At 46.7% G+C, this 13,714-nt stretch overlaps 1 protein-coding gene across 7 annotated transcripts in view; it reads right to left on the bottom strand.

The window, feature by feature from the left end:
- LOC109889410 (regulatory-associated protein of mTOR) overlaps positions 1-13,714 on the bottom strand; it is a 178,069-nt gene that overhangs the window by 52,482 nt on the left and 111,873 nt on the right. For all 7 annotated transcript variants that reach the window (XM_031829912.1, XM_031829923.1, XM_031829914.1 and 4 more), the window contains exons 9-11: positions 7,616-7,716; positions 5,291-5,435; positions 1,241-1,316 (exon numbers count right to left, since the gene is read on the bottom strand). In XM_031829912.1, the coding sequence (XP_031685772.1) occupies positions 1,241-1,316; positions 5,291-5,435; positions 7,616-7,716 (322 nt within the window). The remainder of the gene's footprint in view (positions 1-1,240; positions 1,317-5,290; positions 5,436-7,615; positions 7,717-13,714) is intronic.

Below are 13,714 nucleotides of genomic sequence, written 5' to 3'. Positions count from 1 at the left end.
GCAATGGCAGTGCATTGCTCTCTGCGAGATATGGTGCCTGAAATTAATTTAATAGCTAATTTAGCCTGCGGGCTGCATTCGGTCTTCAGAGATGAAGAGTTCAGAAGATGACAGTAGACTGCTTACGGAGCCCTTACACAACCCCTGGTAATAATCTGATGATGTAACAATCAGCTTTTCTACCCCTGCCTGGCCCAGGGTTTTCCCCTAGAGAGATTGGGAATTCAATATTACAATCGCGGTGGATTATTACACCATAACGGGATGCTAAACTTTTGTAGCTAGTCTGGACAGGCCCACTCTATTTCTACAGGGAGCTGCAACAATGCATCATTAATGACCATCTCAATCTCTATATTTTTGTAGAAAAGCACAGAGGCGGTTTATGGTAGGGCAGCATGTACTGTACTACACCATTCATACCTCCCAAACTGACCCCAAAGATGATGATTTAGCACTGACTATCACAGTGGGAAACTTTCAAGTGAGTGTGTTGAAAATATCTTATAATGAATGATTGAGTTGCACTGACTGGACAAGTAGTCCCAGACTGGTTTAACAGGATGGAGTGATGCACTGACTGGACAAATAGTCCCAGACTGGTTTAACAGGATGGAGTGATGCACTGACTGGACAAATAGTCCCAGACTGGTTTAACAGGATGGAGTGATGCACTGACTGGACAAATAGTCCCAGACTGGTTTAACAGGATGGAGTGATGCACTGACTGGACAAATAGTCCCAGACTGGTTTAACAGGATGGAGTGATACACTGACTGGACAAGTAGTCCCAGACTGGTTTAACAGGATGGAGTGACACACTGACTGGACAAGTAGCTCCAGACTGGTTTAACAGGATGGAGTGATACACTGACCACAGCTACTATCACTGCTATTGACTCAGTGGAAATAAAATGGTATGAAGTGCCAGGGTCAAAGTTACCAGGGTCAATACAATGAAAGTGAACGCGTCAGACTAGTCAACCTGAAGTGACCATCAGCTAGTGAGGTGTCAAACACACAGAAACTGTATCCACAGCATACAGGGCAATATATCTTAACGCCTGAGGGCTAATCAAATGAAGGGAAAAAAGCCTTTGGCAGTGTGGCCCCGCAGGACCTTGGTGAAGACAGAATTTGGACACCAGGCAAAATGAGTTTGAGACCCCTGACATAGACAGACACACGCCATGACTAAGTCCCAAAGGTACTGATAAATGGAAAAAACACACACACTCACCCTGAAGGCGGTGCCCTCCTCAATGATGGTAGGCAGCTGAGAGAGACAGATGTCCACAGCCAGGTCCCATGCCTGCCTGTAGAGGAACGGTGCACACACAAGGCATCAACAACCCAAATGTCCAACACACACACACACACACAGTCCTAGAGAGGGCAGCATTGAGGCTTTGATCCATCCCAAACTCTGTTCTACCTGGTCATCATGTTTAATTCACACTGTTACATTCCACACATCAAACCCCCTTTACAACTGCACTCGCACACCAACCCCTCTTTCCTCCGCTCTTCCCCTATCCACCAACCCCCATCCCCTCTTTTTCCCCTGCTCTTCCCCTATCCACCAACCCCCTATCCACCAACCCCCCTTCCCCTCGCTCTTCCCCTATCCACCAACCCCCTATCCCCTCTTTCCCCTGCTCTTCCCCTATCCACCAACCCCCCTTCCCCCCGCTCTTCCCCTATCCACCAACCCCCCTTCCCCTCGCTCTTCCCCTATCCACCAACCCCCCTTCCCCTCGCTCTTCCCCTATCCACCAACCCCCCCATCCCCTCTTTCACCCTGCTCTTCCCCTATCCACCAACCCCCCTTCCCCCCGCTCTTCCCCTATCCACCAACACCCCTTCCCCCCGCTCTTCCCCTATCCACCAACCCCCCTTCCCCTCGCTCTTCCCCTATCCACCAACCCCCCTTCCCCTCACTCTTCCCCTATCCACCAACCCCCCTTCCCCCCGCTCTTCCCCTATCCACCAACCCCCCTTCCCCTCACTTTTCCCCTATCCACCAACCCCCTTCCCCTTTTCCCCCCTATTCACCAACCCCCCTTCCCCTCTTTCCCCTATCCACCAACCCCCCCTTCCCCCGCTCTTCCCCTATCCACCAACCCCCCTTCCCCCCGCTCTTCCTCTATCCACCAACCCCCCTTCCCCCCGCTCTTCCCCTATCCACCAACACCCCTTCCCCCCGCTCTTCCCCTATCCACCAACCCCCCTTCCCCTCACTCTTCCCCTATCCACCAACCCCCCTTCCCCCCGCTCTTCCCCTATCCACCAACCCCCCTTCCCCTCACTTTTCCCCTATCCACCAACCCCCTTCCCCTTTTCCCCCCTATTCACCAACCCCCCTTCCCCTCTTTACCAACCCCCCTTCCCCTCTTTACCAACCCCCCTTCCCCTCTTTCCCCTGCTCTTCCCCTATCCACCAACCCCCCTTCCCCTTTCCCCTGCTCTTCCCCTATCCACCAACTCCCCTTCCCCCCGCTCTTCCCCTATCCACCAACCCCCCCCTTCCCCTTTCCCCTGCTCTTCCCCTATCCACCAACTCCCCTTCCCCCCGCTCTTCCCCTATCCACCAACCCCCTTCCCCTTTTTCCCCCTATTCACCAACCCCCCTTCCCCTCTTTACCAACCCCCCTTCCCCTTTCCCCTGCTCTTCCTCTATCCACCAACTCCCCTTCCCCCCGCTCTTCCCCTATCCACCAACTCCCCTTCCCCTCTTTCCCCCGCTCTTCCCCTATCCACCAACTCCCCTTCCCCTCTTTCCCCCGCTCTTCCCCTATCCACCAACTCCCGTTCCCCCCGCTCTTCCCCTATCCACCAACTCCCCTTCCCCCCGCTCTTCCCCTATCCACCAACTCCCCTTCCCCTCTTTCCCCCGCTCTTCCCCTATCCACCAACTCCCCTTCCCCTCTTTCCCCCGCTCTTCCCCTATCCACCAACCCCCTTCCCCTTTTTCCCCCTATTCACCAACCCCCCTTCCTCCTGCTCTTCCCCTATCCACCAACCCCCCTTCCCCTCGCTCTTCCCCTATCCACCAACCCCCCTTCCCCCCGCTCTTCCCCTATCCACCAACCCCCCTTCCCCTCGCTCTTCCCCTATCCACCAACTCCCCTTCCTCCCTATTTGCTCTGAGGCAGCACTTGGGGTCTGCAGCTAAGGGGTTTGTCCTCTGGTTAGAAAGTGCATGCAGGAATTGGGCATTTGGTGGACGAATGCAACAATACGCAACTTTACAGATTTGTTCCAGTCATTGAACGCAACTCTAAGAACACTGCCTATTCCATCCAGGTAATAGAGGAATCCAAGATAAATGACTAGAATACAATTCTCTATGGAGAAAGACATTTCCCAAGTCAAAGGATCCTAGATGCTAGTTATAATCTATGTAGAATACAAATCATATCATTCACAAAACACAGTGTGCATTCAATATTCATATCAGGTATAAATATCTGTAATCCCAGTGCATGAATATATCAAATATATGAAACATCTGGAATCAGTCGAAACAAGCAGACAAACATTTGTTTGGCGACAACAAAAAACATGTCTCTCTTGTTGTTAGTATCAGTTTGGGAAGTGAGTGAAAAGTGACATGAAACGTGATTTGATAGGAGTGAGGGGTGTGTGATGGCCGCATGTAGCCTAGCGGTTAAGAGCGTTGGGCAAGTAACCCAAAGGTCACTGGTTCGAATCCCTGAGCCGTCGTTCAGAATATTGACGCAGTTGTCAATTCAACACATCTGTCATTGCTGCTGTGAACCGCATCACAAGAGCGATGCCAAAGAAAGGATGTATAAAACATTGACATCATTGATGCAACTTCAATGTTGTTTGAGCTGCATTGTGTATCACTAAATTAGCTTGAGATGATTTTGTCTCATCCAAGTTGCTTGACATAGGCGTTTCAAAGAGCTGTCAGTCAAGGTGAGCTCATGAATAATAAACTCCCCGCCCACAAAGCCTGTCTTTTCAAACTTCCTGAGATAAACGTACTTTTTCACACATTGAGCATTTCTATCCAAAACAAATATTATGGGTGATATTATAGTCACTCAAAAGGCTATTTTACATGGGAATCAGAATGACAGTTCGGGACCTTGGGACCTTTAAGCGTGTATGAGGGAATTTGTATCTAGTTGCTGACACTGCTATAGCTTCTACCTGCAGCAGAGCTTGGTGCAGCCATAGCGCCATACACCCCCATCACACTCGTTCGTGCACACCTGTCCCCAGCCAATTTATATCCTAATAATGATCCACTAATAAAGACAACAAGAGCATTTTAATAACACTTGCTGGTTGTGTATGGCCACCATCATCAATCAAAATATTTCCCCAAACCCTCACTATCTCTCTACCTCCACACTTACACATTTTTCTTATTTTCTGTGTCTCCTACACACTTTCTATTAGTCTCTCTTCTTTACTGCTATCTAGCTACCGCAACACTTCCTATCAGTCTCTCTCCTCCACTCTCTCCCTTCCTTCTTTACTGTTAGCTAGCTACCTCAACACTTCCTATCAGTCTCTCTCCTCTACTCTCTTCCTTCCTTCTTTACTGTTATCTAGCTACCTCAACACGTCCTATCAGTCTCTCTCCCTTCCTTCTACACTGTTAGCTAGCTACCTCAACACTTCCTATCAGTCTCTCTCCTTTACGCTCTTCCTTCCTTCTTTACTGTTATCTAGCTACCTCAACACGTCCTATCAGTCTCTCTCCCTTCCTTCTATACTGCTACCCAGCTACCTCAACACATCCTATCAGTCTCTCTCCTTCACTGCTATACAGCTCCCTCAACACTTCCTATCAGTCTCTCTCCTTCACTGCTATCCAGCTAACCCAACACTTCCTATCAGTCTCTCCTCCACTCTCTTCCTTCCTTCTTTACTGCTATCCAGCTTGTCCTTTGACCTCCGTCCACATTCTCTCTCTCGCTCTGTGCTTCCTTTCTTGCTGGCTCAAGCATCTCTTTAGAGCTGTGATGGGGTGTAGTAACAAAGGGAAAGTGCACCCCAGATTATTCAGTGCTATTTAATGTCTTCTTAAGAAGAGATAATGGAAGCAATAAGAGAGGAAAACAGGCGATCGCTCACTCAAGAGGCTTTCAGCAAAAACACTCTCCCCCAACTAATGCTTTTAGCAACTGATGGTGGAAAAACACACAAAAGGATTTTGCAGACAGTTTTCAGCATGAATCTAATGAATGGACAGACAGATAAGATTTAATATTAAAGGCCAACAGAGAGAGAGTGTGTGTGTGTGTCTTACCACATGGCGTGCATGTATGTAGGTGGCAGGCGCGGACTGCTGACAGGGGTGCAGTTGTATGACCTCATTATCCTCTCGGCCAACAGGAAGTTGCGGAATAAACTGGCCACCAACAGGTCCTGACGAAAGAGCTTCTGGAACAGATCTAGAGAGAGGGAGGATGAGTAAAGGAGAGAGAAAAAAGGAAGAGAAGAACAGACATGACAGAATGGAAAGAAAGAAAGCGATAGGGGCATGGGAGCATGGTTGATGGAAAATAAGACAGCATCAAAGAAAGAGATATTCTACTGTTTTTTCTCCCTCATCAATCTGCCCGCAAAAACATTTTTATAATTGATCAAATTTATTACAAATAACATTTTAATATTTACATAAGTATTCAGACCCTTCACTCAGTACTTTGTTTAATCATTTTTGGCAGCGATTACAGTCTCGAGTCTTCTTCAGTAAAATGCTAAAAGCTTGACACCTGTATTTGGGGAGTTTCTCCAATTCTTCTCTGCAGATCCTCTCAAGCTCCGTCAGGTTGTATGGGGAAAGTTGCCGCACAGCTATTTTCAGGTCTCTCTAGAGATGTTCGATCGGGTTCAAGTCCGGGCTCTGACTGGGCCACTCAAGGACATTCAGAGACTTGTCCCAAAGCCACTCCTGCGTTGTCTTGGCTGTGTGCTTAGGGTCATTGTCCTGTTGGAAGGTGAACTTTCACCCCAGTCTGAGGTCCTGAGCACTCTAGAGCTGGTTTTCATCAGTATCTCGCTATACTTTGCTCCATGCATCTTTCCCTCAATCCTGACTAGTCTCCCAGACCCTGCCACTGAAAAACATCCCATCAGCATGATGGTGCCAGGTTTCCTCCAGACGTGACGCTTGGCATTCAGGCCAAAGAGTCCAATCTTGATTCTCATGGTCAGAGTCCTTTAGGTGCCTTTTGGCAAACTCCAAGCAGGCTGTCATGTGCCTTTTACTGTGGAGTGGCTTCCGTCTGGCCACTCTACCATAACGGCCTGATTGGTGGAGTGCTGCAGAGATGGTTGTCTTTCTGGAAGGTTCTCCCATCTCCACAGAGGAACTCTGGAGCTCTGTCAGAATGACCATCGAGTTCTTGGTCACCTCCCTGACATAGGCCCTTCTCTGCCGATTACGCAAGCTCTAGGAAGAGTCTTGGTGGTTCCAAACTTATTTCATTTAAGAATGATGAGGCCACAGTGTTCTTGGGGACCTTCAATGCTGCAGACAGGTACCCTTCCCAAGATCAGTGCATCGACACAATCTTGTCTCGGACCTCTACGGACAATTCCTTCTAACTCATGGCTTGGTTTTGCTCTGACATGCACTATCATATGTGGCACATTATATAGACAGGTGTGTGCCTTTCCAAATCATGTCAAATCAATTGAATTTACTACAGGTGGAATCTAATCAAGTTGTAGAAATATCAAGGATGATCAATGGAAACAGGATGCACCTGGGCTCAATTTCAAGACTCGTGAGACTCACTTATGTAAATAAGGCATGTTTTTAATTTTTAATACACTAGCAACCATTTCTAAAAACCTGTTTTCATTTTGTCATTATGGGGTATATTGTGTAGATTGATGAGAATAAGGCTGTAATGTAACAAAATGAGGAAAAGTCAAGGGATCAATGCTTACCGAATGCCCTGTAGGTGTGCATGTATTGTGCATTGAATACACTGTATGTGTGTATGTATCTATTGTGTGTGTATGTAGTGTGTGTGTATTGAATGTGGACAGACAGGCAGAGTGCAGTAGCAGCGCCAGATAGATCAAGGCAGGGGGCGGTAGTGACATTTTCAACTCGTATTATTAATTCATGCATTCTCTCATTTAGTTTAATGGGGCCAGGTTTCTTCAGTGTTTATCCCCAACTAATGATAATTGGTGTGTGTGTGTGAGAGAGAGGGATCGAGTCTGTCTGTGCATAAGTGTTTTGATTGTGGCGTGATTGGAGTGTGCGTGTTCACGTGCTTTTGTGTGTGAGTATGTCTGTGTGAGCGTAGTTTGAGAGTGAGGTGAGGTTGGATTAGGTGTGCCGTGCCTTCATGAAGGAGATTCACTGTGATGGAGGCTGATTAATGAATGGCAGTGCTGTATGGTTTCTGGGGCTTATCAGCCCATTACTATTGTTCTCCTCTCACATCACGACTCACATGAGTGTTTGTGTGTGAGTGAGTGACTTTCTACTTGTCTGGCCAGCCCAGGTAGACACAGGGGTATGAGTGTGTGCGCATGCATATATGCTCCCAAGCTCGTGTGTGTGTGTGTGTGTGTGTGTGTGTGTGTGTGTGTGTGTGTGTGTACGTACCTCTGGGCAGCACGTTCCAGGCGATAGTGTCAGTGATAGCAGTGAAGATCCAGTTGAGCTCTCCCAGTGGGGTGCGTCTGTCATTCAGTCTCCCAGGTATCCTACACAACACCATAGGTTTGTCAGTAACATTAACATACCAGTAACTGTCAAAATAAAGGAAACCCCAACGTAATGTCTTAATGGCGTTGGGCCACCATGAGTCAGAACAGCTTCAATGCACCTTGGTATAGATTCTACAAGTCTCTGGAACTCTGTTGGAGGAATGCGACCATAGATATAAAGCAGTGTTCTATTTATATATACGGATGCAACACGATTCTTCCACAAGAAAATTCATTTGGTGTTTTGTTGATGGTGGTGGAAAATGCTGTCTCAGGCACCGCTCAAGAATCTCCCATAAGTGTTAAACTGGGTTGAGATTGTAACAGACTGCCATGGCATCATACATCACTTTCATGCTCATCAAACCATTCAGTGGACACTCGTGCCCTGATGAGGGGGGCATTGTCATCCTATGGAGGCATAGCCATGGTAACCAATATAATGGCCTGCCCAGCATTTTATACATTTGTAAATGTCTTAAGTCAGGAACCAAACCTGTGTGGAAGCACCTGTTTTTAATATACTTTGTATCCCTCATTTACTCAAGCGTTTCCATTATTTTGGCAGTTACCTCTATATTCCATAAAGAATACACTGAGCGCACAAACATTAAGAACACCTTCCTAATATTGTGTTGCACCCCCCCTTTGCCTTCAGAACAGCCTCAATTTGTCAGGGAATGGACTCTAAAAGGCCCTGAAAGCATTCCACAGGGATGCTGGCCCATGTTGACTCCAATGCTTCCCACAGTTTTGTCAAGTTGGCTGGATCTTCTTGGTGGTGGACCATTCTTGATACACACAGGAAACTGTTGAGTGTGAAAAACCCAGCAGCGATGCAGTTCTTGACAAACAGTGCACCTGGCACCTACAACCATACCCCATTCAAAGGCACTGAAATCTTTTGTCTTGCCCATTCACCCTCTGAATGGCACACATACACAATCCATGTCTCAATTGTTTCAAGGCTTAAAAATCCTTCTTTAACCCGTCTCTTCCCCTTCATCCACACTGATTGAAGTGGATTTAACAAGTGACATCAGTAAGGGATCATAGCTTTCACCTGGATTCACCTGGGCAGTTTTTTCCCACACCTATTCCAAACTTAACCCACCAAGTCAATGTGCTGTAGGACATTGGTACCCACCCAGGTGATAATGCGACTCTCTCCTCACTAAATTAATGACAAATGGATGAATGCGCAAAAACTGTGCACCTTAATTCAGAATTAAATTCATATTAGGCCTAACTGACTGATGAGGGTGAAGAGGTTGATTTAATTTAGAAAGACAATAGTGTAATGATGAGTTGGTGTTATGCCTATTTATCAGCAGCAAATCACCGTCGGGGCTGATACCGTCGGGGCTGATACCGTCGGGGCTGATACCGTCGGGGCTGATACCGTCGGGGCTGATACCGTCGGGGCTGATACCGTCGGGGCTGATACCGTTCTCTTTAAGTTTTACTTTGTGAACAGAAGCTGTTATGGAACTGTTTTATTTACTGTAAAGGAAACTAAAACATGCTACATGGTGCAGTAGGCCTTCAGAATAATGCAAAACATATCCTTGACTCCATCTCAGTTGATGAGAGGGAAACAACAATGCCAGTCAGCCTGCCCATCGAAACTACACCTAAACTATATCCAAACTAATTTCACACAGATTAAGAGTTAGACTACAGACAAGATTCAATTGACTATAATCCGATGAGTGACAATTTAAGGCCTATCAGTTGGCAAACTGCACATGCAGGGAAAGGAGCATCACTTTATCATATCCTCCTTCAGAGACACATTTATTTATTTTATTTTACCTTTATTTAACCAGGTAGGCAAGTTGAGAACAAGTTCTCATTTACAATTGCGACCTGGCCAAGATAAAGCAAAGCAGTTCGACAGACACAACGACAGAGTTACACATGGAGTAAAACAAACATACAGTCAATAACACAGTATAAACAAGTCTATATACAATGTGAGCAAATGAGGTGAGAAGGGAGGTAAAGGCAAAAAAGGCAATGGTGGCAAAGTAAATACAATATAGCAAGTAAAACACTGGAATGGTAGTTTTGCAATGGAAGAATGTGCAAAGTAGAAATAAAAATAATGGGGTGCAAAGGAGCAAAATAAATAAAAATTAAATACAGTTGGGAAAGAGGTAGTTGTTTGGGCTAAATTATAGGTGGGCTATGTACAGGTGCAGTAATCTGTGAGCTGCTCTGACAGTTGGTGCTTAAAGCTAGTGAGGGAGATAAGTGTTTCCAGTTTCAGAGATTTTTGTAGTTCGTTCCAGTCATTGGCAGCAGAGAACTGGAAGGAGAGGCGGCCAAAGAAAGAATTGGTCTTGGGGGTGACTAGAGAGATATACCTGCTGGAGCGTGTGCTACAGGTGGGAGATGCTATGGTGACCAGCGAGCTGAGATAAGGGGGGACTTTACCTAGCAGGGTCTTGTAGATGACATGGAGCCAGTGGGTTTGGCGACGAGTATGAAGCGAGGGCCAGCCAACGAGAGCGTACAGGTCGCAATGGTGGGTAGTATATGGGGCTTTGGTGATAAAACGGATTGCACTGTGATAGACTGCATCCAATTTGTTGAGTAGGGTATTGGAGGCTATTTTGTAAATGACATCGCCAAAGTCGAGGATTGGTAGGATGGTCAGTTTTACAAGGGTATGTTTGGCAGCATGAGTGAAGGATGCTTTGTTGTGAAATAGGAAGCCAATTCTAGATTTAACTTTGGATTGGAGATGTTTGATATGGGTCTGGAAGGAGAGTTTACAGTCTAACCAGACACCTAAGTATTTGTAGTTGTCCACGTATTCTAAGTCAGAGCCGTCCAGAGTAGTGATGTTGGACAGGCGGGTAGGTGCAGGTAGCGATCGGTTGAAGAGCATGCATTTAGTTTTACTTGTATTTAAGAGCAATTGGAGGCCACGGAAGGAGAGTTGTATGGCATTGAAGCTTGCCTGGAGGGTTGTTAACAGTGTCCAAAGAAGGGCCGGAAGTATACAGAATGGTGTCGTCTGCGTAGAGGTGGATCAGAGACTCACCAGCAGCAAGAGCGACCTCATTGATGTATACAGAGAAGAGAGTCGGTCCAAGAATTGAACCCTGTGGCACCCCCATAGAGACTGCCAGAGGTCCGGACAGCAGACCCTCCGATTTGACACACTGAACTCTATCAGAGAAGTAGTTGGTGAACCAGGCGAGGCAATCATTTGAGAAACCAAGGCTGTCGAGTCTGCCGATGAGGATGTGGTGATTGACAGAGTCGAAAGCCTTGGCCAGATCAATGAATACGGCTGCACAGTAATGTTTCTTATCAATGGCGGTTAAGATATCGTTTAGGACCTTGAGCGTGGCTGAGGTGCACCCATGACCAGCTCTGAAAACAGATTGCATAGCAGAGAAGGTATGGTGAGATTCGAAATGGTCGGTGTAATCTGTTTGTTGACTTGGCTTTCGAAGACCTTAGAAAGGCACGGTAGGATAGATATAGGTATGTAGCAGTTTGGGTCAAGAGTGTCCCCCCCCCTTTGAAGAGGGGGATGACCGCAGCAGCTTTCCAATCTTTGGGAATCTCAGACGACACGAAAGAGAGGTTGTGAACAGGCTAGTAATAGGGGTGGCAACAATTTCGGCAGATAATTTTTAGAAAGAAAGGGTCCAGATTGTCTAGCCCGGCTGATTTGTAGGGGTCCAGATTTTGCAGCTCTTTCAGAACATCAGCTGAATGGATTTGGGAGAAGGAGAAATGGGGAAGGCTTGGGCGAGTTGCTGTTGGGGGTGCAGTGCTGTTGTCCGGGGTAGGAGTAGCCAGGTGGAAAGCATGGCCAGCCGTAGAAAAATGCTTATTGAAATTCTCAATTATGGTGGATTTATCAGTGGTGACAGTGTTTCCTATCTTCAGTGCAGTGGGCAGCTGGGAGGAGGTGTTCTTATTCTCCATGGACTTTACAGTGTCCCAGAACTTTTTTGAGTTAGTGTTGCACATTTCTGCTTGAAAAAGCTAGCCTTGGCTTTTCTAACTGCCTGTGTATAATGGTTTCTAGCTTCCCTGAACAGCTGCATATCACGGGGGCTGTTCGATGCTAATGCAGAACGCCATAGGATGTTTTTGTGTTGGTTAAGGGCAGTCAGGTCTGGGGAGAACCAAGGGCTATATCTGTTCCTGGTTCTAAATTTCTTGAATGGGGCATGTTTATTTAAGATGGTTAAAAATATCTAGGCATCCTCTACTGACGGGATGAGATCAATATCGTTTTACAGTGATGAGTGGAGGTCGTTTGACCGCTGACCCATTACGGATGCAGGCAATGAGGCAGTGATCGCTGAGATCTTGGTTGAAGACAGCAGAGGTATTTAGAGGGGAAGTTGGTTAGGATGATATCTATGAGGGTGCCCGTGTTTAAGGCTTTGGGGAGGTACCTGGTAGGTTCATTGATAATTTGTGTGAGATTGAGGGCATCAAGTTTAGATTGTAGGATGGCTGGGGTGTTAAGCATGTTCCAGTTTAGGTCGCCTAGCAGCACGAACTCTGAAGATAGATGGGGGCAATCAGTTCACATATGGTGTCCAGAGCACAGCTGGGGGCAGAGGGTGGTCTATAGCAGGTGGCAACGGTGAGAGACTTGTTTTTAGAGAGGTGGATTTTTAAAAGTAGAAGTTCAAATTGTTTGGGTACAGACCTGGATAGTAGGACAGAACTCTGCAGGCTATCTTTGCAGTAGATTGCAGGACTAGAGGCTCTACAGTGAAATAAGCCAATAAACACTAACCAGAACAGCAATGGACAAGACATATTGACATTAAGGAGAGGCATGCTTAGTCGAGTGATCAAAAGGGTCCAGTGAGTGGAGAGGTTGGTTGGGGGGGTCACGGTGATTTAGACAGCTAGCCAGGCCATCGGTAGCAAGCTAGCATAGGATGGAGGTCTGTTGTTAGCCACCTCTTGCGTTCCGTCAGTAGATTAGTGGGGTTCCGTGTGGTAGAGGGGATTAATCCAAATCACACAACAACAACAAAAATAAAAACAATAGATATAGTTAGAGGCCCAAGAAGAAAACATAATAATAAAAATAAATAAATTGTCCGATTGTCTATTCAGATAGCAGACGGTAAGACAGCTAACGGTTAGCAGGCCGCAGATGGGCGTTCAGGTAACGTCGCGACGGAGGAGCCAGCCGGATCTCCTTCGGGTAGATAAGGTCGGCAGTCCAGTTGTGAATGCCCGGTGGGGCTCCGCGTAGGCAGTAAAACGGGTCCGGATAGGTGACTGCAGCCCAGGAGTGATTGATGGAACTCGGGAGTGATTGATGGAACTCGGGAGTGATTGACGGAGCTGGCTAGCTCCGGAATAATTGATGTTTGCTCAGGAATCGACGAAGGCCGATAGTCACACGGATAGCAGCTAGCTAGCTGTGAGATCCGGGTATGAATGTCCAGAGAGCAGTCGAAATCCAGGGACATGGAGAGAAAAATTGGTCCGGTATGTTCCGTTCCGAGCCGCGCTGCGCCGTACAGAACTGGCGATAGATTTTCGAGCTAAAGGATAGCTGATGACCACAAACCGAGGTTAGCTGAATACTAACGATTTGCCAGTAAAGGAGCTAACTAGCTTCTGAACTAGCTTCTGAACTAGCTTCTGAACTAGCTTCTGAACTAGCTTCTGAACTAGCTTCTGAACTAGCTTCTGAACTAGCTTCTGAACTAGCTTCTGAACTAGCTTCTGAACTAGCTTCTGAACTAGCTTCTGGCTAGTTTCTGGCTAGTTTCAGGCTAGCTTCTTGGAGGATTACAGATTTGAGGTAAATAATACTTTTTTATAAATATAAATTGTTGAGGCGGGCTGCAAGAGAGTGTTTTGAAGATGAGTTGATGGAAAATAAAAAATAAAATGTATGTGAAAAAAGTTGTGTATATATATATATATATACAGGACACGACAAGACGAGGACAAAAGACGTCTGAACTGCTACGCCACCTTGGTTAAT

This window comes from Oncorhynchus kisutch, linkage group LG1 (genome assembly GCF_002021735.2).
Source record: "Oncorhynchus kisutch isolate 150728-3 linkage group LG1, Okis_V2, whole genome shotgun sequence".
NCBI lineage: Eukaryota > Metazoa > Chordata > Actinopteri > Salmoniformes > Salmonidae > Oncorhynchus > Oncorhynchus kisutch.
Note: the sequence above shows the minus strand (reverse complement) of the source record. Positions and strands in the feature narration are given on the sequence as shown.